Source organism: Oreochromis aureus, linkage group 2 (genome assembly GCF_013358895.1).
Source record: "Oreochromis aureus strain Israel breed Guangdong linkage group 2, ZZ_aureus, whole genome shotgun sequence".
NCBI lineage: Eukaryota > Metazoa > Chordata > Actinopteri > Cichliformes > Cichlidae > Oreochromis > Oreochromis aureus.
The window spans coordinates 23,316,166-23,344,133 of NC_052943.1; the positions used below are offsets into that span (position 1 = coordinate 23,316,166).

General features: G+C 37.2%; 1 protein-coding gene across 2 annotated transcripts in view; it reads left to right on the top strand.

Moving 5' to 3' along the window:
- The first annotated feature begins 2,440 nt into the window (after window positions 1-2,440).
- rxfp1 (relaxin family peptide receptor 1) overlaps window positions 2,441-27,968 on the top strand; it is a 72,596-nt gene continuing 47,068 nt past the window's right edge. For both annotated transcript variants that reach the window (XM_031759541.2, XM_039621089.1), the window contains exons 1-2: window positions 2,441-2,777; window positions 8,348-8,485. In XM_031759541.2, coding sequence (XP_031615401.1) covers window positions 2,732-2,777; window positions 8,348-8,485 — 184 coding nt within the window. In that variant the 5' untranslated portion in view covers window positions 2,441-2,731. The remainder of the gene's footprint in view (window positions 2,778-8,347; window positions 8,486-27,968) is intronic.

Below are 27,968 nucleotides of genomic sequence, written 5' to 3' on the forward strand. Positions count from 1 at the left end.
GATCTAAGAACAGACCACAACAACCTTACTGAACAGGATCCAGTAACCATCACCGCAGTAAACATCGAACCAAGTGCCTCCAGTATGAAAAATTGGACATCACCAGGCCCTGACATGGCTCACGCCTACTGGCTGAATGCACTCCACGAGCATCTGGCAGCACAGATGAACCAGATGACCACCCGGAATGGCTAACTGAAGGCTGGACAGTCCTGATCCCCAAGGATCCCAAGAAGTGACTGCTCCCATACAAAGGAGGCTCCAACCAACCATGTGCTCAGTGAATACCTCAGCACAGGAACAAGCTCTGAGCACGATCCATCGAGACTCAGATCTATTACACCAGGCAAGACCCCAGGTGCAGGCTGTGTACAGATGTCCCTGGGGCAATCCAGCACATAACAGCAGGGTGCAAGATGTTAGCAGGCCTAACATCTAGCACGCCTTAACCAAGTGGTCGGCATAGTATACAGAAAAATCTGTGCTGAATATGGCCTGGAGGTCCGAGGTCAAAATAGGAGGGTGGTGGAGAATGACTGAACTAAGATCCTGGGGGACCTCCAGGTACAGATGGACAAAATGGTGGTGGATAATCAACCTCACAAAGTGGTGGTAGACAAACAGAAGAAGATGGCCATAGTGATAGACGTAGCGATAACAAATGACAGCAACAACAGGAAGAAGAAACACGAGAGGCTTGTGAAGTGCCGAGGGCTCAGGGAAGAGCTCGAGAGATGTGGAGGATGAAGGTAACAGTAGTCCCAGTGGTAATCGGAGCACTAGATGCAGTGACTCCCAAGCTAGGCAAGTGGCTCCAGCGGATCCCAAGAACAACATTGGAGATCTCCGTCTAGAAGAGTGCAGTCCTAGGAACAGCTAATATAATGCACCGGAACCTCAAGCTGACAGGCCTCTGGTAGAGGACCCGAGTTTGAAGGATGGACTGCCCACAGGGGTGACTTCAATCGTGCAATATTCAGCAAATCTCCAAAAGTTGATTCTGTTCATCTGGACATAGCGTTTTGTGGGAGAAACGTTTTGTCACTCATCCAAGTGACTTCTTCAGTCTCAGCTGACTGCAGGTTTCCCCAAACCTTATAAACAGTACATTTGCATAATGACTGAAACCAGCCCACTGAAGGAACAATGGGCTGGGAGGTCAGTTCCTTAATCTTAATTATGCAAATTCTCAAATATAAAAAATATTCAGCAAAAGAAAAAAAAATTTATATATATATATATTAGCTTGTATTTTCACCCTGTTTGCATGAGAGAAAATGCAAAATAAATTAAAACCGGTGCACCCAACCCTTGTTCCAATCCGTTTTTTTTAAGCCGCTGAAGATGCATATTGTGCAATCATTCCAAAGAACAAAGAAACCAGCAGTTACTGGTACATGGAATAATTATTAGAAAAGACAGTAAAAAGTAAGCCCAAAATTACCATTACTTCATGCCCATGACGACTTCTGACTACAAGTAAGTCCAGGATTTTTTTTAGCTCAGGCTTTGGTCTCACAAAGTGCATAAAACTAAGACTCTTTAACCGGTGATCCATTACATTCACAAGTGTCTGTTAGCCATTAGGCACCAGGCAAGCAGCATACAGGTGGTTCATTGGGGAGTTTATTAGATGAAAATAGCAGCTGTGTCTTGAAATAACACTGAAGTGAGAATGAATCAGAACAGCAAGTCACTACCTTTTAAAGCAAAAGAGTGAAGCATGCGGTGAAAGACAAAATGCAGACTCCAGTGATAATATTCAGAAGTTCTTATTCATTCCCACATAATTTATATTGACTTGTTAATACACACAGACATTAATATGTAAATCTACCCTACATATAAGATCTTGTACATCTTTTACACTAGATTTAACAAGCATTGCTAAAAGTATACTTCAACTTACAAGCAAGCTGATGAGTTGTTATTGTGTGACAAACGGGGATAAAAGCAAATAATTAAATCAGATATTTGTTTTGTATCTGATTGCCGGTATTTATCATTCTTTCTCCTGGTCCAAACATACCGACTTTTTTTCTTTTTTCATTTCTATAATACAGGAAAATGTTTAATAGTGTGTGAGTGTGTGTGTGTGTGTGTGTGTGGGGGGGGGGGGTATTGACATCGTGTGCGCTATCCCACGCTCAGACGGTTTTCAGTGAACTGACATACACTCCTCTGATCCTACTAACACATTAATGGGCATTGAGGCTTTTGTACACTCTGCAGGGTGCTGTGCTGCACAATTAAAGTTTAGCGCTCACTACAGACACCTACTGATTACAAATTAACCGAGCATTTGATCAGCGAAACTGATTATTGCTTTTGGACTTTAGCTGTTCCTCCTATTCAGAGACCCAGATTGCTCCCCCACCCCCTTTTCTCCTGCGAGCGCCCTCTGCGCGCTGCACCTGTACTGCTGCGGCTTGTGCGTCAGAAGATGGCAACTGATTCTTTAGACCCCTCTGCAACTGGAGCTGGCTGCAGACCGTGTCGACTTTGCGAAGTGGCAACGGGTTCTTCTCTAGCTGCATCTGCACCGCACGCGTTTGACAGTACCTCGGTCCACGCGTTTATTACGTAACAGGAACGCAAGGGCAAACTTTTGGTGACATTTTTACGCACAGATTCCCAGTTTGCACAAGTAGACGACCATATCGCTGCTCTCCTACTACTTCAACCGTGCGATATTCAGCAAAAGAAAAAAGAAAGAAAAAATCAAAGCGCCATGATGCAAGTTTATATAGCTGTGGCATTCGCTTACGGAGTGTGGGGTAAGTTTAACAACTTCTTTCTTCACGAAAATATGGGCTGGCTGTAGATAAGTTATCTTTTTTCAAGTGGTCCAAAATCTATTATTTTTTTCGCACCAATTTTAAAGGGAACATGTTTTCTAATAATAATTTTTAAGAAGTAGCCGCTGGGTAAATCCAAGTAAATATCTTTCACGTAAGCACGGACAACAAAAAGGGTAGAGAGGGAGAGAGAATAGTGATTTCCAGGGTTTGTATCGAATGCATGACAGCAGATATAGCAGGATAATTCTGTTGCTTTCACGATATCTTGAATTCGACGTATTCAAAATCGTTTTCGGTGCAATGGCTATTCTACCCACTAATAACCACCTCTAATATTATACAATTTAATCTTATCTAAATGTGGACGTAATTGTAATCAATAAACATGCCCAGTTAATGTCTTCAGTCCCATTTCATGTTATTATGCATGTGGGTCTGAGGATGTTTGTTTTGCATGTTTATTACATTTATTGGACTGCAGAGAATTTACCATTTGTTAGATTTCTTTGGATTGTATTCGCGGTTTTTCATCTAAAGCATTCATAATCTAATAAAACAGCAGTGCATTCACTAGTGGATCGGTAACTCTCCCCCACTTGTGTGGCATCCTGTATTAAGGTTTAGAGCAGGGGGAAACCTAAAGCAAACACCGAGTTAAGTCTGCCAGTTGTTGTCGCTGAGTCTAGTCCAAGCGGAGCCACTGCAAAATGAAGTCACCGACCAAGAAAATGTTTGGGATATTAATATCTCCCTGGGATTTTAAACCTATTTAATGCATTATTTAGCTTGATCATACACCACTTCAAGTCGAGCTGTAGGGGTTTTTTTTTTAAATAAGAAGAAGTGTTAAAGACAGTCATAGAGCTTATAAATTAATGACACGGACAGTGTTAACCTGTCCCAGGATTTTCTTTGGGATATTTTTCCTTCCTTCCTTTTCCATGACTCCTGTCTTTGGTTCCCTTTGTTTTTCTTAAGGTTTCTTTGCAACGACTTCCTGTTTGATTTTGATAACTTTCTGTGTTTTTTTTTTCTCTTGATTTTTGCCTCATTTGTGATCCTCTGTCCACACTCATTAGTTTCACCTGCATTCAATTAGCTCTCTGTGTATCTAGCCCTGTGCATCCTTTGTCAGTTACAGACTTGTCTGTTTCCCTTCCGCCCCAGTGGTTCTGTATCTGTGTGACTCCCCAAGGCTTTGTTTTCCTTTTTGAACCTTCTAAGTTATTAGTTAGACTTTATTTTGAGTATGGTGCTCACTCTACAGTGCCTTTTGGTGTATAGCATTGATTACGTTAATTAATGTCACCTTTGTTTTTAATTTAGCCACACTGCTTTCTTGTGTCTGCATTTGAATCACCTCTGAACTTTACCCTAAAACATACCTACAGTCACGGAAGAAATGGGCTGCATACCGGTTTTTCTTTGATTACATTCTAGATACAACCATGCACTGGGAGACAAATTGTCCATACTGAGTGCTGTATTGTGAAAAATGGATCTGTCGCATCAGAAAACAACCCATTAAGAGCATAGTTCGTATGTTGTCACAGTCAAACAGCTGATTGGCTTCATCCCAGAATCTCACAGAGCACTGCCACAAAGCTCTTTGGAACCATAATTCACAATCAGTCAGCCAGTAGAAACTGTTGGACCACATCTGTGGTAAACCATCTTCTCTGAGTTTTTGTCAGTGTGCTTACCTCTTTCCTTATCAGCTTTTGTGGGGCTGCAGCATGTTGAAACAATGGCAGAGACAGTCAATGTAATATAAGAGCTGTCTGAGTAGTTGCAGATCAACTTTAGAGCCTATTTAACGAGTTTTCTCACATTTCTTTCACTTGAGTCCATGTTTGAACTTGTTAAATGCATTATTATTTCATCTAATATATATACAGCATATAAATACACATATAAAGACACTCAGTTGCATAAATGTTGAATATTTGCAGCTGATCTTGATACCAGAAAGTCAGGGATAGTTAGTTAGGAAAGTAATGAAATTTCCCATTAAATTTTGGGGAATATGAATATACATATTAAAGAGTTATTTCCTCTATTTTTTCTTCATTATGCTGTAAGCCTAACAGCAATTATCCGCTTGAAGGGTTGATGCTCAAAGTGCAAATATCACACTTTTTTAGATGAGCAGCTTATCTGTACTACAAATTGCACGCTCATTTAAGTGAATGTACTTGTGTCAGTCTAAATACTGAGGAACAGCATATTGTAACTGAACGGTAGTCCCCAAACGCATAAATATTACAAATAAACAATGTTAGACAACCAACTGATGAAACAAGGTGATATAATGGTATACAACTAATAATAGAATAATTTTCACTGTTATTTCTGATATGCTTTATTATTCAGTTATGCTTTTTTATTCTTATACTGTTTAGTACAATTACTGAATGTCCAGTGCTGTAGAGTGATTAATGGGATCATTGATTAGTTAATGTCAAATAAGAATATAACTGATTCTCAAGTCAAGTTACAACTAGAGTTAAAAAACGAACAATAAACCCCTTCATATTTATTGATATTTATAATGGCTACAGACCTATATAAAGAATTAACCCTGTGAAAAGTTTTTATCTATATAAATAGTACAGTTTGTTAATTACTTGGTACTTTTTTTTTTTCATTTTCACCTTACTGAGAAATTGAAAATGTAAAGTACTGGACTGCTTGTTGTTACTGTTATTTGTGGATGTCACTTTTATTTAACCAGACAAGTTATCAGCAAGGAATTTGTATATCATCAGCAGGCGAGTATGTTCAGAATATTTAATTCTCTGTTCAGTTGTGATGAACTAGCGACAGATATTTTCGACAACATCGGGCACTGGCAGAGGCGCAACGATCAGGTCCAGACACTATCAGCTGAAGTTTCTTTTTCTCGCACGTAGCACACAAAAAGAGACAAGGACATGTTTTCGCTGCAGTAAATAGTCTGGTTTGGGTAAGGGGTGCCCACACTCTGGACACTTGCAAGCTTATCAGTCGCATTACACAGAGTTTGCAATAGGGGTCTGGCAGAGACAAGACCATTTAATATCCAATAATATGAGCTGAACATTTGAATTCACATATACAACTCCATTGGGTAATAGCTAGAAACATTTAGGGCTATAGTGTGAAAAGTTTAGTCAGTAAATAAACTTAAATGATAATGCAAAAGAAGCTTTCCTCCATGTGATTTCTAAAAGAATATTACTTCCAAGTGACCAGAAAACCTATATTGTGCGCGGTACTGTCATACTTCATCTTTTAAGGAGAGATTGGGTGCTGTATTTGAATAAAAGTAGAAGTCATTATACATTAGGGGATTAGGGGTTATGTGTTCAGATGCTGGTTTTCAAAGGAGAATTTAATGGTTTACTTTGCAGCCTTAATGCTGCAAGGCTAGCAAGTCTTCCTGTCTGTCTATAGCGAGTCTTTTAGAGTTAACCAGAATTGAATGTGTTTGATCACCCTAGTTTAACGTGATGCAGATGCTTATGTGACATATTCTGCTGTCGCAGAGGAAATAAATTCATGATGAGCAAGGAGAAAATCAGTTGTCACAGATGATGAGCTCAAATTAAATGAAAATATAAACCCTTCCCTGCACACGTGTCTCAGAAGGCTTCCAGAAACCTAGGTTAAAACTGAAATGTGTTTATAAAAGACTAAAAGTGATAAATGAAATGTTAAACTACAAAACTGTTTATTAGATTCTGGAACCAGTGGATTCAATTGAATCCATTGAATTCAATGAACTTAATATAATTGCCTTTTACTTGAGCTTAAAAATAAAACATGCTGAAAAATCTTACTCTTAAACGAGGCTGCAGAGTGGCTGATGCTCACTGTCAAATGTGTATGAATGCACTTAGTGTGAAACATTCATTTAAATTACAGTTCGTATTTACTACTATTTAAGTCTGTTGGCTGTTTAGGTTAAGTGACAGTACGACCATCTACGGGCAAAAGCTAAGATCTAAGGATTGTTTTAATTTTCGTTCTTTGATGGGGAAAAAAGCAAGAAGCCAAGCATTGGAGATTTGGGATACTCCTATTTATGTATTAGACCGTAAACACTGTGCGTGGAAACATCACTGCATGATTGCAGACCAGCATGCCATCTTGTTGTTCTGCAGTGAGTAACTAATGATGTGTGAGATCTATGTTAGTATTCCCAAACTGATTTAAATTACAGATTGAACTATTTTTAAAGAATAATGGAGTTTTGAAAGCTAAATTTTAATATATTGTTCATAATCTATCACTAACATGGCAATTTTTGAAGATTCAAGAAAAGACTGATAGTGTTAATGAGTAATATGATGATTTTAACCATTTTAAATGTACATAAAAGAAAATTAAGATAAGAAAAGTGCATATTTTTATTTTATGATTACAGGTGCTGTAGCTAACCATGCCTGGTATTAGAGCGCTGGTGTTTTATTAGTTGCTTTCAGTAAAAACAAAAAGGAGGCAGAAATGTAGGGCACGCCAGGTGTCATCAAAATAAAAAGGAGATTAAAATTATTTAAAAAATGCTTTGATTAAAGCATTTTCTGTAGTTTTGCATTTAACATGATCTTATAATTGGAGTTGATTCAGGTCAGCGGTGAGTTAAATATTTGTATAATGAAACTGTCCAGCTTGATGTATAAAATTCAGTGACTTTTATTCGAGTGAATTCAAATTTATGCCATCAGGTTCAAGATGTGAAGCTGATATGGTTTTGTTTTGTTTTCATTTTTCCAGAGAAAATAAAGTGTGAGGGGAATTTATTGTAAGCATAATCAGAAATACGAGCATGTGCAGCATGCCATGAGTGAAACCTTTTGATTAGTTTGCAACTTCAGCTGTTCAACTTGTTTTATACCTCAAAGGTGAGATGTTTCAAGTCAGAAGCAGGTCATGTTATGAAGGGGGTTTTTTAGGCCTGACAACATGATGAATTGTTTATTATGCCAAAATATTTTTTAAAGAACACACACAAACACATTATATAATACCAAATAAAGCACTTGTAAACCACCCTGCGCATTTACTTTACTTTAACCGTTTGTGCTAAGGGCAAGAGAAGGGATTGAAGAAAAGGAGTTGGTTGTAATTGTAATTGGGTGTCAGTGCAGGAATGCCAGTATAGGTTTAATGTATAATCTAAAGTTGGGCCCACTTACTGTATTTTGAACCAAAGGCAGACTCGCTAAGGCAAAAAATATGGAATTTTAATAGTTAAAGTTAAAGATAGAAAGAATGGAGAAAGCTTCCATGTCTGAAAGTCTGTTTTACATTTGATGCATGCACCAGGTTATACACACACCAGGTTCTGTCTCTGAAGTACATGAGTTATTTAAGATTGCTTAATGAAGTACAGCAGCTCGTTATGGATTGCAAAAAGAACAGCAGCCTGGATGTTCAGGAGCTCACAAAAATATCCTGATGAGATTGACAGGTGTTACATTTTACTGAGACATTTGACAGGGATAAAATAGAGTATCAGAAACTTTCTATTCAATCATATTGCTTTTCTGCTTTGTTTACAGCACTCAATATGACAGAGGAGAAGAGGACATGCCCACTAGGATATTTCCCCTGTGGGAACCTGACCTTTTGTCTCCCCCAGCTCATGCACTGCAACGGTATCGATGACTGTGGAAATCAAGCAGATGAGGAGAACTGCGGTGAGTCATTGTTTCTACTTGAACACTTGTTAATAAACCCATATGCCCTAATGCATACATCTTCAAAATACCAGCTCCAGAAAGCCCTTAGGTAATGGCTGACACATACATAATGTTTGAGATTTTCCTGGTTTATTGGTTCATGTGATAAATTACTGGTGTAGATCCTATAAACACACACACTCATACACACAAGCCCCCTTGCTTTTGAGTAATAACCACTGCTACTGTATTAGAGAACCTTGCTGATGCAAGCTCAGATTTGTAAATGTACAAACTTAGCTCTCCTTGTCACCTGCTGGTGGCATGGGCAGTGGTATTAATATGCATGCCGGATGGTGTTTTTTAAAATATGTTAATTTACATCTATGATGCACCTTCGAGCCCTGCACTGGTAAAACTCAGTACTGAACTCAACCCGACCTGGACCCAGAAGCAAAGGTTCAGAGCTGGCTCGTGGCATAAGGACTATAAATACAGCTGATGGGTGCCAGGATACTGTAAGAATGAGGAGTTTTGCTCAGAAATAATCATTATTTATAACACTAAATCATTTGCATTTTATGCACAGCTGTCATAGTTGCTCTTAAGTATTATATAATATAAAGTTTGAACTATAAAGCAGTTTGACAAATTAAATTACGATGGATAACGAACCAAACTCCTCCAATGTTTTATTTCTAAGTGTGTTTCTCGTTTTGCCTCACCCATTAATTTCCTCCTCTGTCCATTTTTTCTTTATTAACCTTGAAATTGTATATACACTAAATACCAAGATACAAGTCAGCTTATTAAATTTGCTTTAAAAATATGTGCTTATCTATTTATATTCTACACTGGAATTACATTACTCAGTGATTTTGCATCATAACTGGGGATGGGTACCGGTGTCCGGTGCCATTCTGACATAAACGGTAGTAACCAGACCGAAAAGCAGCGCACATTTCGGTGCTTTATTTCGGTGCTTTTTTTTACTGAGATAAAAGCCAATCACTTTGGATTCTAGCCAATCATTTTACCTTTGCAAGCGTAGTAGGCGGGTCCAGGTACGTACGTTCTTTTAGAGCAGAGCTACAGATTAAAAATGCCCAAGGCGAAGTAGTCAAAAGTCTGAGTATGTATGAGTATGAGAGGTTTTTGGACAAAGTTTGTGTTTTTTTCCATTGATTAAGCACTGCTTCCAGCCAAGAGTGATGCCATATATGCCCTATAGCTGCAGAAAAGGCTAACATTGTTATCTTTTTACAAAAAACAGCTAAACATGAGAAGTTTTTGGACAAAGTGTGTGTTCTTCATTCTTTAAGCACCGGTTCGAGCACCGTTTAAGCACCAGCACCGTTTCAAAAGTACCGGTTTGGTACTGGTATCGGATAAAACCTAAACGATACCCATCCCTAATCATAACTAACATTTATTGATAACAGAGTGAAAAGGTCCAAAGCACCATAAAGCATAGAAATGCAAACCTTTTAATATTGGAACTTTCTCATGTGTGCTGATCTGCAGCTCAGATTGGTAAAGAGTAGGCTTATGCATGCCTGATTTCAAGAATTAATCTTGAGGAGACAATCATCAATCATGACTCCTGTGGTGAAACAGGTGCAGCTTATAAACCAACTGTCACATTATAATGAACGACTTTTTTTTTTTTTCTTCCTGACTTCCGTCCATTCCCCAGGCTTCGTTTCGTGATCCTGCAGGAAGAATTATGATCTGATGTCAGTTTTGTTTTTAGCAGGTGCTGGGGGGTAGAAGTTAAAACTATTTCACAGTATGCAATCATAAATTAGTACATTGCTAGATAACACAGTAATACACTGTAGAAAGAATAGCCAGTTGGTTTGTTTATGTTTGTTATTTGGACATTGGCACAATTTGTAAAACTGTACAAATGATTCTAAATCAAACAAGCAAGATGTGATTGAACTGTAGACTTTCAACTTTAATCCAAGCAGTTAAAAAAAAGTTCTGCATTAACTGATTTACCCTTATTTGTGTATACTTTAAAGTCTCCTTTATGTACACCCTGAAAACTAACTGAAAAAAGTAATATGATTGTAAATATAACTATTGTTTTTTTAATATTTAATGCTTGAATACTTAATACATCAAATGCTGTGTTTCCTCCCTTGAGAAGCTCTGCTAGGCCTTTACTGCAGCCACCTTAAGCTGCTGCTTCTTTGTGGGACTCAGTATTGTATTTAATAAAGCATGCTTTGTTGGGCTGAGATCAGGTGACTGACTTGACATTGAAGAATATCCAATATCTTTGCCTTGAGAAACTCTTGGGTTGGGTTTCCAGTTTGTTTGGGTCATTATCTATTTGCACAGTGAAGCTCTCTCTGATCATCTTTGGTAAATTCTGCTGAATATGAACAAAGAGTTTCCCTCTCTGCACTTCAGAAATTATCCGGCTACTTCTATCAGCAGTCACATCATCAATAAACGCTAGTGACACATTTCCATTAGAAGCCATATGTGCCCCAGCCACAACATTGCCTCCATGTTTAACAGATCATGTGGTATACTTGGGATCATGAGCTATTATTTTCATTCTAAATTCTTTGATCTTCTTAACTATGGTACAAATTCATCTTTGTTTCACTTCCCTCAATATTTTTTTTTCAAATTGTGTGTGCTTTTTTAGAAGTTTTCTGGCGAAGTCTATTCTGGTGGTGTCGTTTGGTGTTGCTGAGCTGGCCAGTGCATTCCTTTTTTTTTCTTTTTTCTTTTTTCCAGATATACCTGTTGTTTGGCCAGTGCTAAAGTTTTTGTTGTTTTTGTTGTTGTTGGTTTTTCAGCTGAATGATGTCCTCCCTCACTTGCAGTGACACCTCTTTGGACCTCATATTGACAATTCAAATTCTAGTAAACAGCTATTAAATATAAGTAATCAGCACCAGATCTTTTTTTCTGCTTCATTTGACATGGCATACCAAATGAGCAATTCCTGGCCCTGAAACTACTTGTCAATAAATTATTAATAATAAGTTATTCAGTTACTTTTGAGCTTCTGAAAATAGGAGACAGTGTGAAAATGGCAATTAATGCAATCTTGTTTTAGAAAAACTCTTTAATTAAAGATGAAAATCCAGCAATTTGATCCACGTCTATCTAGGCTTATTTTCTAATATATATATTTGTACAGTTACAGTCAAAAGTTTGGACACACCTTCTCATTTAATGTTTTTTCTTTATTTTTTACTATTTTCTACATTGTAGATACATGCTGAAGACATCAAATATATGAAGCTAGATATGTGTGTATATGTATGAATTATTTACCAAAGAAACAATTTGATAAACAACTGTAAATATCTTTTAATATTTTAGATTCCTTAAAGTAGCCACGCTCGGCTTTGTTGACAGCGCTGCAAACCCTTGGCCTTCTCTCAATGAGCTTCACGATGTAGTCACCTGAAATGGTTTTCACTTCACAGGTGTGCCTTGTCAGGGTTCATTTGCTGAATTTCTTGGCTTCTTAGTGAGGTTGGGACAATCAGTTGTGTGGTGCAGAAGTGAGGCTCGTACACAACTGACAGCCCTATTTGACAGCTGTTAGCTGATTGGTTCTTGCCATAATATGAATTCTAAGTAAAAAGAAATGACAGTCCATCATTACTTTAAAAACTGAAGGTCAGTCAGTTCTTGCTAAAACTTTGAATGTGTCCCCAAGTGCAGTAACAAAAACCTTCAAGCACTACAATGAAACTGGCTCACATGAGGACTGCCCCAGGAAAAGAAGACCAGGAGTCACCTCTGCTGCTGAGGATAAATTCATCCGAGTCACCAGCCTCAGAAATCACAAGTTAACAACACCTCAGATTAGAGCCCAGATAAATGCCACAAAGAGTTCCAGTAGCAGACATCAACTGTTCAGTGGAGACTGTGCAAATCAGACCTTTATGGTGCTAAGAAACCACTATTAATGAGAAGCAACAAGTAGAAAAGATTTGTTTGGGGCAAGAAACAGAAGGAATGGACATTAGACCAGTGGAAATCTATCCTTTGGTTTGATTAGTCCAAATTTGAGATCTTTGGTACCACCCACCGTGTCTTTGTGTAATGCTGAAAAGGTGAACGGATGGTCTCTACGTGCATGGTTCCCACCGTGAAGCATGGAGGAGCAGGTGTGATGGTGTGCAGGTGCTTTGCTGGTGACGGTGTTAAGGATCTATTCAAAATTGAAGACCCACTGAACCAGCATAGCTACCACAGCATCCTGGAGCAACATGCCATCCCAATCCAGTTTGCATTTAGTTGGACCATCATTTATTTTTTAACAGGACAGTGACCCCAAACACACCTCCAGAATGTGTAAGGGCTATTTGACCAAGACAGAGAGTGATGGAGTGTTGCGGCAGATGGTCTGGCCTCCACAGTCACCTGACCTAAACCCAATCGAGATGGTTTGGCATGAGATGGACTGCAGAGTGAAGGCAAAAGGCCCCAAAAGTGCTCAGCATCTCTGGGAAACTCTTTCAAGACTGATGGAAAACCATTTCAGGTGACTACCTCATGAGAGAATGCCAAGAGTGTGCAAAGCAGTAATCAAAGCAATGGGCGGCTATTTTGAAGAATCTAAAATCTAAAACATCTTGTGAGTTATTTCACACTCTTTTGGTTATTACATAATTCCACATGTGTTCATTCATAGTTTTGATGCCTTCAGTGAGAATCTACAATGTAAGTAGTCATGAAAATAAAGAAAAACCATTAAATGGGAAGGTGTCTCCAAATTTTTCATTGGTATAATAGTTTCAGTCTAACATACTCCAACCTGAACATCACAGTATAGCACTGGTGGGAAAGCAGAGGATGAGTACTATTAATCTGCTCTGTTAGTGGATGTTCAGCCTTGCTGTCCATATTTTTGCTAGTTTGCAATGCTGGTCCTGATGGGACATAAGCCCAGATGTCACCAGGAATGGATGTTGGCCAGACAACATGGTCAACAGCTGCCTCTGACTCTTTTATTTCATCATCTGAAAGGCTGCCTCAAATTCATTGATCATTCAGTTCCATTTTTTCACTTTTACTCTATGATTCATGAAGTAACTAAAAAAAAAAAAAAACTACTGTGAATTTCCATTTCACTGATACAACTGCACAATCAAAGTAAAACATGCCCAGGTCATCACTGCTATTACGTTTCGTTAGACTGGAAGAATGAGTCTTTCAGCCTGGAAATGTTTCACTCTGTGCTGACTGTGTGATTAAAACAGGTCCAAGGGAAAAGTAACTGGCTTTGACACTGCCAGTTGGGGAAAACTGTCCTTTTGTTTTGTCCACAGATGTAAAAACAATGATTGAATCCTAACTCTCTAAAACTGCACACTCACTGCCACTAACTTGTTAAGGAAATATAGGTGTTGGAGATAATTGTAAAGACAGTTGAGAAAACCTTTGTGGCTAAAACCTGGAGGTTCCCAGGTCTATAGAGAACAGGAATAGCATTGCATTCTAGGTATGCTAAACCAAAACAAATAAAAGCACCCAGTAATAAGGAGGAAAACACACTAATGAATCCTGAAAAAACACTCACGAGAAAACTATACTACTTTATACTACACAGAAAGAAGCTAAACAAGGCCAAAGAGTGTTACCACATGAGCACAAAGAATGATCTCTTTTTTTAAAAACTACCAACACTCACATTCCCTGACATTTATCAGTGCCTGTTTGTGGTGAGTACCTACATATCAAACTAATTAAAAAATATAAATCACTTCAAGCTTGCTTTTTGGCATGTTGGACTCTCAGCCACTGAGCTGTGGCTCTGTGATATATGGAGACAAAGATGCTGATGCTTTTTTTCATGTGCTATGTGCAGAGGTGTTTTTTTTCTGTTCTCAAACTGATCTCCCTGTTGGAGCTCAGTCTGGGAGGAATTATTTTTTTTCTCCTTATCTTTCCTCATGTGGTGCATTTTCCATTGTTATACCTCTCTGACCTGTCTTCCCCATGTGATGTTTTTGTGTAATGTATGAATGGTCGGAGGGTAAGATGGCGCCGCCATTGCGTGCAATAGGTCGGCAGCCTTATGAAATTTCCCCTTGTGGGACTAATAAAGGTATGTCATATCATATCATATCATAGTTTATTTGACCTATTATTTAATGTTGTACTGGAATAATGTTTGTGCTTTTTAATTTTGTATTTCAGTTGTATATATTTAATATTATGTCATAGTACTGCATACAAACTTATAAAGCAGTGTTATGATGTTTTACTTGGTATTTAGTAATAAAAAATAAAATATCATTGCATGTTCTGTAAATAATAGCATGAAAATAATAAGTTATTCAAACATGATATAGTTCTGTCTTTTATGTTTCACTGATACCAGTCATAGGTAATGTGTCACAATGGTCAGGATTGAACTGTTGCATTTTAAAAGCTGTATTTTCAACAAAAGCATAAAGATTTTCTTTGATTTGTTCATGTCCAAGTTAGGTTAGTAACCCATCAGTTAATTGATTTATGTCAGTGCTGTGATAACTCAAACATACATGATCTTACAGGCACCATAATTCTGTTGTCTGTCATGTGTTGGTGGTGGACCTGCTAATTCTGGTGTTTTACGGCAAATGCCAATTGGGCTCCACTGTGCCGGGCAGTGAGGAAAAGGCCAGCTGGAGGATGTGGGGCCCACAGGATACCTTCATGAAGACTGTTTGTTTGTTTGGTCAGAGACATTTAAATCAGTGGCCAAGCAGATGCCAATCCTGCTGATGAGTTGAGGATCTTCTATGGCCCTGTCCAACTCTCCTATCTCTTAGAACCTCCTCCATAGTTTTGAGACTGTGCTGGGAGACAGTGGCAAAGGCATGTGTTGATGTGCAATAATGGAGTTAAACTATTAGTAGTGGCACTGACCCTAGTCAAATGCAAAACTGGTGAAAAAAAAAAAAAAAAAAAAACAGTCAGAAAAGATGAGGCAGGAAAAATTACCTTCCTTTGTTAGGAGTTGTCGCAATGTTATACCTGTAGTGTACATGTTATTAATTTCAGAAGCAGCTGAAACCAATTACAACCTCCTCTCCTACGTAAATGATCAGTTCAATATCCCAGAAGTTTGATGCAATACTCGGATTTTTTTCAGTGTGTTTTCCAAAATGTTGTTGAAGGTGAGGATTTTCCCTTTTACAGCTGGTACATAAGCTGGTACCTCAATTCCTTGTTGGTGCTTCCTGTCGTGAAAGTGCAAAATTCTTACTTTACTCTTTCTTACCTTTCATACATATAGTTTTGTCATTTTACAACACAGCAGCTCTAATGGCCACAATTTAACTTTAAGACCCAAAATGTATGTCTCCTTATCAATTCCATGTCTACAATTACTGAACACTGTATAAACCCACTAGAACTACACACCTGATTAAAAACCTTTAAGGGTGAGTGACCTGAATTATTGAAAAAAGAACAGTGGTGTATTGCAAAGTAATTGATCTGAATAGAAACAATGGTCGGATTCTTTTTTTGTCTGGAGAATAACAGCATTCAGCTGCCCCACTTGTCTTTATTTTTCCACAGTCGTGTCTTATATTCTTGCAGACCCTTGCTTAAAAGAGTAGAAAAAGTATTTACTTAAATCTGTGTATGTAACGATTTGCACCTTGGACCCAGGAAGCAGAATCAGATGGCAAAAAAGCCTAAACACTGGCAGTTTCTTTTATTATTTTAACATGACAGGGTAGTTAAAAAGTTGGCAATCAATTCTCGAAGTGATAGAAAATTAAAATATTTACTTTTAGGAAGAGGTTCTCTTTTTACAAAGATGTCATTTACTTGCTTTTTTATCACCACGCATCTTAAATGTTATGCTGATAAGAAGCAAATATTGTTCACCTTACTGTGAAAGATAAAATACTCTTGTAGCAGTCTGACTGTCTTACTTTTTACCAAGCATCCCCAACACCAGTTATGTGTTAAGGTCAATTGCATAAATGTCCTTAAAGATGAGGTGCACAACTGCAAAATTCCACCTGACAAAACTAAAAGTCCTAAATGTAGAGAACTAAATAAGACAAATAAAGGTTGTTAAATTTGAATCCACCTGCCAGACAGACAGATACTGGCTTCTTTGTTTTTGAGCCAGCAGACTTTTAAAATATGATGTAACGTTAAACACAAACAACTCTGATTGTTTCTTTGTTCCATCATTTTGGAGGTGTTGGAGGGATTTAAATGGTGCAGTAATATAAAACTGTTTCACTCAGTCATAAACACCTGGTTAAAATAGCCACTATGATATGTGAAAAAAAAAATACTTTATAAATCTATGATGACATATATAAGTGTAGTAAAGACTGAACCAGCATACCCATTGGTGCAGTAGGAGAATCTCTTCAGACTGAATTGCCATTTTGTTATCTCCAGTACTCAGTCTGACCCCTTTTAGCCATTTTCAGGGGGAAGAAGTTGATATCCTGCTGGTTTGATGTCACTTGCAGTCAAGGCTGATGATGTTGCTCCTCGCTTGCTCGCTTAACCGTGTACACTTTATCACAGAGCAGAACAAGCTTAGAGAAAACAGCTGTCAGAAAGCAAAGTCCTAATGCCACTTTCAGGTCAGCCACTGTTCCATTAGCTTCTGTGACTCTTTGCAAACAAATCTCATTTAGGAGTCCTTTTGGGATATGAATACAATGTTTTTTTTTCCTGGCATCATGTCTTTTCTTTCTAAACCATTTGATACTGGGTTAAGTATTGTAGGACCAAAAAAAACCAAACAAATAAACAAAAAACCCACTAAGAAGCTGGGAATAAATATTTTCTCAAAAATCACTTAGATGATTAATTTATTGCTCAAATAATTACATATCCCAGGAGCATATTTTGGTTAGGGTATCTAACTGGATATTATGGTCCTGGGTCCCTGGGACTTTCTCCAGCATACCGTAACACGAAGTGTGATACCAAGTGGTTTGGTAGCAATTAAAAAATACAAAACAACATTATGTTTTACCATTACAAAAATAAACATGCATGTCACCACAATCGTGTGTTTTTTATATAGGAGAAAAGGGAAAACAAAAGATTGTGGTGACATGCACGTTTATTTTTGTAATGGTAAAACATAATGTTTTTTTGTATTTTTTTAATTGCTACCAAACCACTTGGTATCACACTTCGTGTTACGGTATGCTGGAGAAAGTTTATTTGTTATGGTTATTTATTTATTTATTTATTTGTTATAGTTATTATTAGGGTTTATTATGGTTCAAGTATTCCAACTTAGAGTCTTAGTTACATGAATGACTAATAATTGCAGTTAAGCAGTCATTATACTCTACAGCATTTATTTTATAGTTAGTTGGTACTTTTCAACAACAGCATTAGATACAAAAAACAAAATCTCAACTTATTAAATATGAAGCATGCATTGGAGTGTAGGTATATTAAGTTATGATGATTATATCCACTTTAAACACCTAAAACATTACAATGCTGCTTACACACTATGACATTTTCAATGAAGAATGGAGATTATATGAGGGTGGGCAATTAATTTTACCAAGGGTCACATGAAAAACTGGGTCTCTTGCATAATTAAGTTCAGCTTATTGGTGTACCCATTGGTTTGTGTATCTCATGGAAATCCTCAAAAAGACTAAGGTGTGAGTCTTTACCAGGTTTGTTGCACTATTGTTCATGTGCTTAGTTGCTAGTGAGGCAAAGGGTGTGATGCTATGTGAAGATGTGCATCAGCTGAAGAGGGTGAAAACTGTTTCAGATTAATATTCTATCCACTCCTATCCATCAATCATTTTTTTAGTATCATTTAATATCTGTGTAGCATGTTTTTGATAGCCTTACTTACGTATGCAGGCTAAGTACCTACAGTAGTGAAAAAAACAAACAAAAACAAAACAACAAAAAAACGTACTGTCACTGATCACTCTTTCAGAAATTATCGACTCTGTATCGACTTTGGTAACATCTCTAACAGAGGCGATAGACTAGACTAATCAGTATTAGAATTTTACTCATAGAAACTGTAGATTAAAAAAACTCTCCACCTCATTAACTGGAATGAGCACAGATTAGGCTTGTCCGGTGTGGCCACAGCTGCCAAAGGGACCACATCTCTAAATTTAAGACTATATCTAAAGGGATGAGTTAATAAAAATAAAAAAATAAAATAAGGTTGCCAGTTCGATCCCCAGCTCTGTCTGTCTTGGTCGTTGTGTCCTTGGGCAAGACACTTCACCTACTGCCTATTGGTGATTGGATTACGGTCTGCTGTTTTGGATACAGTAATTATAATGGTTTTCATTACTGGAAGATATTGAGACTTGTGAAAATAAACCAATTAAGCACAAGGCTCTAGTTATGATATTGAATATTAGCTTCTAACTTCATTATTGCCTTTGTTCCTCTGATTTCTCCTCCCATGTTTGAACAGCAAGCCAAAATATTGTTTTGTTAGTACACAGCCTAATGTAGTCCAGCCACTTTTAGTCTCAGCAGCACATTGTGCTTTTGTAGTTGTAATAATTCAAAGAACTGAACTCTAAGCTGTTTTTATACTATCAAGAATGTCAGTATGGTTGAATAATATGCAAATCAAAGTATGTATTTCTATAAGTACAGGGACTTTTAAAAATGTACTCCTCCTACTGTGACTCTCAGTCTGGAAAGTTGACAAATAGGTACTGTATCAGCATTAAAATAGTGCTCACAAGATACTGAGTCAGATGTTATCGCTGCTGACAAAAGAGCAGTAATCCTCGTTGGCACCTTTTCAAAATAAGCTGAAAAAAACCCACCACTTGCTTTAATAAATATAAAAATATTTGCACAATTCTGTGCAAAACCCTGTTTCCTCAAATCAGTAATTCTGTGCAAAATGAATATAAAAACAGAATGCACTGTCATTTAAAGTCCTTTGAAAACCATCTAAACTAAGGAAATTGTTATGCTACCTTCTCCTTCAACTTTGCTCATAATCTAATCGTCTCACTTCTTGCTGAATTTTGCCAACTGATAGCTGAAGACAAGGGATCAGAGAGAGTAGGAGGGAAAAAGGAGAGCCTGGGCTTCGACTGAAATGGCAAAGAAAAAAAAGGCTTAACTCTGACTTTGGATTTTGAGAAATATCTCTAAACGTCACACACGTTAAAAGCAGCAGGGGCTTGAGTGGTGAATGTCATTTTAAAGAAATGTATAATATGTGGCTCTGTCAGTATTCTCTCTGTCTGTATTTGAAGTGATGTAGGCGGTTGATAATAAAAGAGGTTGAGTATATAAGAGGATAAATAATGTTTCACAAGATAAAATGACAGAGGAAAACTTCTAAGCAACGTAATGGATTCAGGAAGACTTCTAAATAAAACTCTTGGATGTTTGGAAAGCATCCACACCAGCTCTGTGTGCACAGATTTCTAAACTGAGCCAACAGATTGATAAAACTCTGTGAAAGGACTAGCAATGCATAATGCATTAGCTTTGTGTGTATGTGAATTAAAGTGGAATTATACAATAGCAAACATCCATTTTGCTAAATCCTGAACCGAGTGGAGAGATTATTAATCCATCCAGATGTTTTCAGTGCATTTGTATGAACCTGATATTATAAAAGCTAAACATCAGCACGTTCGTATTGTATTTGTGGGCATTTAAGAGAACCGAAGCTAGTATTTAGATCAAAGAATTGTTACACCATGTACTGTAGTGTCACAGTGTCATTTTCAATGGATTTAGTAAACCAAAAAGTGGCGCCTGCTTGACACAAGTTTAATAAGATGGAGGCAGCTGCCAAAGTTTTGGAATGTGTGAGTGTGGAAAACTAGTGATGGAAAGGCTGTGTGAGCTTGGTGTGGTTGACAGGTGCAGAGTGGGTCAGAAAGGTGAATGAAGGCAAGCAGAGGAATGAAATAGAACTTGGCACAAGAGAAGAATGTTAGTATAAAGCAAAATCATAAGGCGGTAATCAGCCTGTGTGGGCACAGAGGCCTAAGTATAGCTACCATTGTTGCAAGCGGAACGAGACTGGCAGAGAAGTACTAAAAATCTGAGCCAGGTGTACTGTCTATGTTAACGAACCACAGATCTGTATATTCATGCGATCAAAGCAGAGCCTGAAAGAATGGAAGTGCCAAACTTGCAACATCATGTTAACTCTCCCTGCTTCTCTCTCCTCTTCTGGTCTGTCTTATTCCTTTTTTTGACATTTAACAGTGAATATTTATATGTATAACAATTGCTTACAAGACTCCAAATTCAAAACCGGTGTGAGATTAAAGGCCCATCAAACAAAGTATTTTAGGATCCATATTCCCTTTTTCTTACAGTTATATTCTGTACTCATGGTCAAAAGAAGGTATGCCCTGTTTAAATTCCAACGTTTTTCATGTCAGGATATAGTGAAGGTAATCTGATCAGTTATTAAAATTAGCTATACATGACAAATAATGTCTCAGTGACATTCAAATACTGTCTCAGGAAAATGTGTTTGTATAAAAAAAACCCAAAAACTTAAGTACACCATTACTGCTTCTGTAGGGAATTAAGAGGGTAAGTGGTACTGCTACTCAAATGCCCTCATAGAGAAAAATGTGAGTGTGCCTCACATTTTATAAAAGCATTTTATAAAAGCAGAAGTTTTGCCAGTTTGCTGGTCTGAAGCATTAGGAAGTGTGGCACACTCGCAAGGAGGAAAGGCATTGCCAATGATTTTAAAGAAACAATTGCTGCTGCTCATCGAATAGGATAGGACAAACACTTCATAGTAACTATCAAGCGTGGTGGTGGGCTTGTTTTCATGCCACATGACCTGGGCACCTTAGCGTCATTGAGTCGATCATGAACTCTGTATAACAAAGTATTTTAGAGTTAAATGTGAGGCCTCTGTTCAACAGCTAAAGCATGTCCCATTAATTAAATAATTACAATGTGGAAAACCTCAGAATCAGATTACTGAAACAGGCTGCATGCCAGTTTATACATGTGCACAGAATTAACATCGCATGTTTATTACTATGTCCTGATATGTTAAATTTTAGAATTGGCACAGTGTACTTTCTTTTTACCAAGGCTTCACATGCCTCTTTCCATTCTACCCACAAGATAAATGGATGGATTTAAAGTACTGGAAGATCTTCAGTGATGGCAAAACAGTTTCTGGGTCACAGAAGAGGACACAATCAAATAAAAGTTAGCATAATCAAAAGCACCCATAGAGAGAGACCTTGACAATGAGGAAAAAAAACAAGCAAAAGGAGAAGGATGAAAAAAGAGTGGGGGTTTTTTTTTTCCATATGACCTCTTTGGCTGGTTACTTAGCACAGCTTTATTTGAACTCCATTGTAGAGCAGATTTTGAATAAAAGACGATTTATCAGATTTGTTGAAAAAGTCTAAACTAGTCTGTCTCTCAAAAAATGGCTCAAATGAATTTTGCTTTTGAGTAGGAACAATAAACCTAATGATGCATGACACACAATTCAAAATGTTACATGCATAGACACATGTGAGAAGCAAAATATTACAACAATTCATCACTTACTGTCATCTCTAAGAACATTTCCTGTCCTCGCCATCATGTGTAGAATTAAATGAGTTCCACATTCTGACAATCTGCGTGTCTGACGTCACTGAGTGCCACGCTGACTGAAAATATCCTGGTGCTGAACAGCTCCAGACTGCCATGCACAATCACCTGCTCAAGATTTTCTGTCATTAATCTTTTAAGCAAGGTGAAGAGAGGTGAAAAGTTGTCACTGGTTACATTTTTGCTTTTTCCCTTCTAAGCCTTCACCAAGCCAAAAGCCCTCTCTTGTGCACTGCTGGCAGTTGATTCATGTCATCTTTCACGGGAATGGCTTTGCCTTCCTTCTCTGCTGCTAGCCAAAGTGTCTTTCCAGTTTGGGTGATGGGGAAGGGGTACTATAATTTATAGGGTAGCAGCTGCTCCGTTGCTGAGATGTGCTGACATTTGGTTTGTTGCAGATATTACTTGCAGGAGTTTGCAAAATCTTTTTTTTTTTTATCCCACATGGACATTGGTGTAAAGTACTGTCTTACTGGGTTTTTTCTATCATTATTTTAGAAAGAGAATGAATATTTTTATCCGAACAATTTAATTTCTATCATTGTACAAAATAGCAATTTGCTTTTTTCTCATTCAGGGATGCTACTCATTCAAGATAATTCTCAATATTTCCCTGTTTAAAAATTTATTTGAAACGATCAAAGTAGATGTGAAATATTAAAGTCTATAATCCTGTTTCTTTCACCCTCCCATTGCCTCTGACTGATCTTCCAGAGCAGTTGAGTTCCTGTAACGCGATCATACTTACATATAAACTGACTTGCACTATGTTGTTGACAGAATTTTACTTTTCATGTCTCCTTGATCACTGCCTGTGGCTGGTTAACTCTCCATCAGTCTCTCTGCTGGCACCTTTGGTTCCAAAAGATAAGAAGTTATCATGGGTCTTTCTGATTTCTCATCCCTTAGGCTTGCAGCAGTAGGACAGAGAGGATGAACTGTCAGAGACATATCAGGTAAAAAAAAATGTGACTGCAGGGCTAGACCTGAATTTATTCAGACAAATACATCTAATGTAGTATAAAAGGCTTGGCCTGGCTGCCAGCTAGATGCTTCAATAGCATGGACCTTTCTCTGGTACCTGTGTTAGTGTCTAGTCAATATGTTGCAGATCAATTCCTTAGCTTTGAAGTCTTGAAAAACACGTATTTCAGGCAGAAGCACTGTATTTTTCAAAACTACACAATCTATCATCAATGCTATATTTAAACAACATGTTATATCACACATATTTATTTGTTCATTTTGCCCTAGATTATCCAACATAATCACTATGTTCCTGTGAATTTCAATAGGGAGGCAATGAATAAATTCCCATTTCAGTAGCCCATAGGCACATCAAAGCAGTGTACCCTGGTTTGTGTAAAAGCATCCTCGAATAGCATAGATCTAGACAATTATTGGCAAATTTCAAAAAAGAAGCTTTGGATTTCAGAAATCCAAAGCTTCTTATGGTAGGCCTGTCAGCAGTATTTTAACTGAAACCATTCGTACACGAGAGGCTGTAGCAGTGTCCGATGACATAAGGATAAGCATCATTAGAAAAAAAAAAAGCAAAGCTGGATCCACGTTTATGAAGCGGCTCAGAGGATTAAATTAGTCCAAAAGCCAATAGTTTTAAGCCATATTTTCTAAGCAACAGCTCTTTTAAGGAAACACAAAATCCACTTTTTGGGATCTGTCAAAGACTTATCAGCTGAAAAGAATAAGGTACTGTGACAAAAATTGTGACTATAGACTGAGACAGGAATCTTTACTGAAAAGCATGTCATCGGTTTTGTTATATAGCGGTCAGAGTCAAGGGGGACTGGAGATGAAGACTCTAAGATTATTCTTATGGTTCATTTAGAATTATCAGTTAACCTAACTAGTATGCCTGTGGACTATGGGAAGAAGCCAGAGTAGCCAGAGAGAACCCATGCAGGTGCATGCACCATTACTGCACCACTGCGCTGGCCTTAAGATCACGTGCTCCCTTAAATACTTTGACACAAAGTCAATGCATTGAACTGTTCTGTCACATACGTTACAATCCAGTGAGCGTTTTATAGATCTTTGTCCACTTCTGGCCTTTTATTTGTTTTTGTAATTACCAAAGCAAACAAAACCTGCAGTCCAATGTAATTTACTGACATAAGAATAAGCATTTAATTAAAATAAAAACTGAAATAAAGCTGAGCCATTTTCTCTGAATAAAGCAGAAAAACCTTATTATATTCAAGGTAACCTACAGCGCTGATGGGAGCCTAACCGTAAGGCCACAAGCTCTTTCACTTACCTTGACATTTAGTCAATACCTTGGATTGGTCTCTGTCTTGTATTTCATTTATCTTCTTACCAATCAGTCGTATTTTGCTAACTAATGGTTATCAGTACAAAAGCAAAACAAAACAGGAAAATTGCATGTTGTGTTTGGAAAGACGGCATGCCATCCAGAGAATTGCCTTAATTGAATAAACACTATGCCATACTTTTCCAATTACACACATTTTAATGTTCTAATTTTTACACACAAAACATGAAAGGAAAAATCAGCAAGATATGATCACTTAGTCTTGGAACCTCTGTATAATGTTTATTTCACTTTTTTGCCACAAGCGCAATGCCACTGCGTAAAACCAAAAATAAACTATAAAACAAGACCTGTGGCATAATCTGTTTTTCCATTTCACCAAGTTTACATTTACTTACATTCCCCAACGGAACATAAAGTTAACATTACTATATGAAGGTAAAGGTAAATATTTTAATTTGTTTATATAGTAAGAAAAAAAATCAACTCAAAAAATAAAACTGTAATGGTTATTTTCTACCAGTACATCATCTGTTTTTTACAGAAGTTACCATAAATAGAAATCCATTAGACAAAATATACAACATTTTCTTCAACTGTACTGTATTTAGATCCTTACGCTCAAGTGTCTATGCATCCATGAAATATTAAGTATTTAGTCAATTTTCTTTCATCTTTGTTATTTATGCTTAGTATACAGCAACACTGGTACACTTAATGACTAGAAGTCTTTTTCACTCCCTAAATTTTTGTTAAACTATAATGATCCATCTCTAGGCTAAGGTGACAATGTGATGAAATGTGAAAAGAGCTAATACATGAAATAAATAAATAAATAAATGCTAACAATAAAACACAGAGATGCAGTTCATACACACCCGGTCAGATCTACAATAGATTATAATCATTAACTTCCCTATAATGCATACAGGGTTGCATGGGGAGACGCTGATAAATAAAGATGATAAACAAGCATTTAAGTCAGTTGCATTATAAGCTGTTTATTTCTGAAACAAAATATATACATTGAAAAACTAAATCAGAGACAACAAAAAGTTATCTGTTATTTGTTAAAAAAATAAATAAATAAATAAAAAGATTAATTATTAAGGTTTTCTTCATTTCCTGAGATCAGCTCTACTGGATCACCTTCAGCTTGTATCTTTATCCCTTTTCAGACAGTGAAGTCTTTCCTTGTATGACAATTCCTCTGCAAGCTTCATTTCCACTGGAAATCCAAAGTGTGTGATCACACGGGAATAGTTTCAAAAGAAAAGAGACTTTGCCCCAGTATAGGGTTTAGATCTACAACTTGCGCACAATGATAACTGTGCTGGGTATGAAATAATTAAATTGACTGACTGACTGACTGCCTGAGGCTAAAAACTGATAACAAAGCCAAAACTAAAAACACAAAATTTAGCATTCACCAAAATGTAAAGTCATGTAAAACACATATATGTCCCGTATTTTAAAATTACCCCAAAAAAGACCTCTGACTGGTTAGTGCAGAGTTGTTGATGAAAAGCAGTTCTTTCTAAATAGAGTTATGCTTTGTCTTTTGAGTTACATTATTTTTTGATAAAAACTTTGGGTCTTGATATTCCTGTGTCAGGCTGGTGACCTGTCCGGGGTGTACCCTACCTCTCTCCCTATGGTAGCTGGAATAGGCTCCTGTCCCTCCCGTGACCCTGATAAGGATAAGTGGAAGAGAATGAATGGATCGATCGATCGATCGATCGATCGATCGATTGATCGATGGATGGATGGAGCAAGGTTTTACTTCCATGTTTGGTCTGTTGCAGAAAAAAGAAACATGCAACCAAGAACTGCTAAGTGAAGAAAAATAGCAGTAAACCTTAGAAGACCTTAGAAGGCCAGAAGATGCAGGATAAATTTTAAGACATGGACACAGATTTAAATGTATTTTGGTGTGTTAAACTGGGTCCAAATATTATTGACTTGATTCTTTGATCAGCAGTTAGCATGGTCGCCTAACACCTAAATAGTCCGTTGTTTGAACCTCCTGGTTGGCTGGGGCTTTTCTGTAAGGAGTTTTCATGCTCCCCCTGTGCATGTGTGGGTTTCCTCTTCATATTCCAGCTTCCTCCCACAGTCCAAAGACATTCATTATAGGTTAAATGCTAGGTCTAAATAGATAGCTAAAATGCTTCAGATGTATAGAATACTGTATATATGTATGGTTGAATTGGGCTTGTAGTGTAAAGTGCTTTGAGTTGTCAGAAAGGCTTTGTATAAATGGCAGTCCAACACTTCATAACGTTCCTTTTAATTTTGTCCGTAATTATGGTTAATTATGACAAGTGAAGTCGATCCCTCTTCAAAACCAATAGCATCTAAAGAAGTGACATCTAGTATGATTGTTTCACTAGATCCCTCAGTTATTAAAAAATGTGTTTATGCATCAGTCTCTAAGTACCTTACTTTGACTTGTCCTGTGCCTGCAACAAACAAGTATTCACATACTTTTTTCAGAGTGACGCTGAATATTTGAATGACACATTCAGTCAAAATAGGATCCATAACAGGATTTGTGTGCTGTTAGTTAAAATGGACCATTTTTCTTAATAATGGTGACTCAGATGATGCTCTCACTGTATTTCAAGAGATTTTATTTTACATGAATGGAGATAATCCCATAATGTTCCTTTTTGTTTTCTTGCTTTTATTTTATTTTCTTATATTAAAAATAAAACCTTCTGAGTCTTGTTTTATTATCTTCCACAAACAAATATGCTTCATACTCCAAGAAGCAGGACTATCTAATTCAATTTTAGAGCACAATGATACCCAAAGGAGACTCATTCTTTTCTTTATAATGTTTAAGGCGACAGCATAGTCACTGTGTGTACCTAACTTACATAAGGAGTAAAATCATTGTGATATGATGGCATTTTCAATGAATTTGTGATTATGCTTTGCAGTGAATAGACTGCAGTTTTCATCTACACTCATCCTTTCAGTATGGCCTTCAAGAGTTTTGGTAATGTTTTCAAAAGATAGTTTAAAAAAAAGAGAGGGGTGTGTGCAAAAGGTTTTAGTTAGGTAGCAAGGTGCTGAACTATAATGAACTATAAGAATAGCTTCAGTGAGCTTTGGCATTTATTTTACTCTTTATTGTAATTTTAGGTTTGGGAACTGTGAACACTCTTCAAAACATATTCACTCATTTGTTGATTTTATTTTGGTAGCAAAAGTACTGCATTAACTGGTCAGGAATCACAGGTATTTGTGTATATATAGTCCTTTATTTGTAGAGGCTCGAAAGAAATTGTCAAGCAGTTTCATGGACACAAAAGGTAACTGACTACATAAAAACAAGGAAATAAGAACTACAAATGTAGATAACAAAACTCAGGTAGTAGGAAAACTAAACTCGAGACTAACTGATATAGAGCTTGAACATCAATTATTACATAACTCCAAGAGAATGATTCATGAGTCCGAAATAAAATTCAAAATGCAGGATCCAAACCCAGCGATCCTAACAGTCTCAAGTCATTAACTGCAGAGGACTTACATTATAGTTTTAAAAATAAACCTAACATTCAATATCATGTTAGTTTGTCCATTTGTGAGGCTCTGAAAATGGGGGACTTTTGATACAAATGG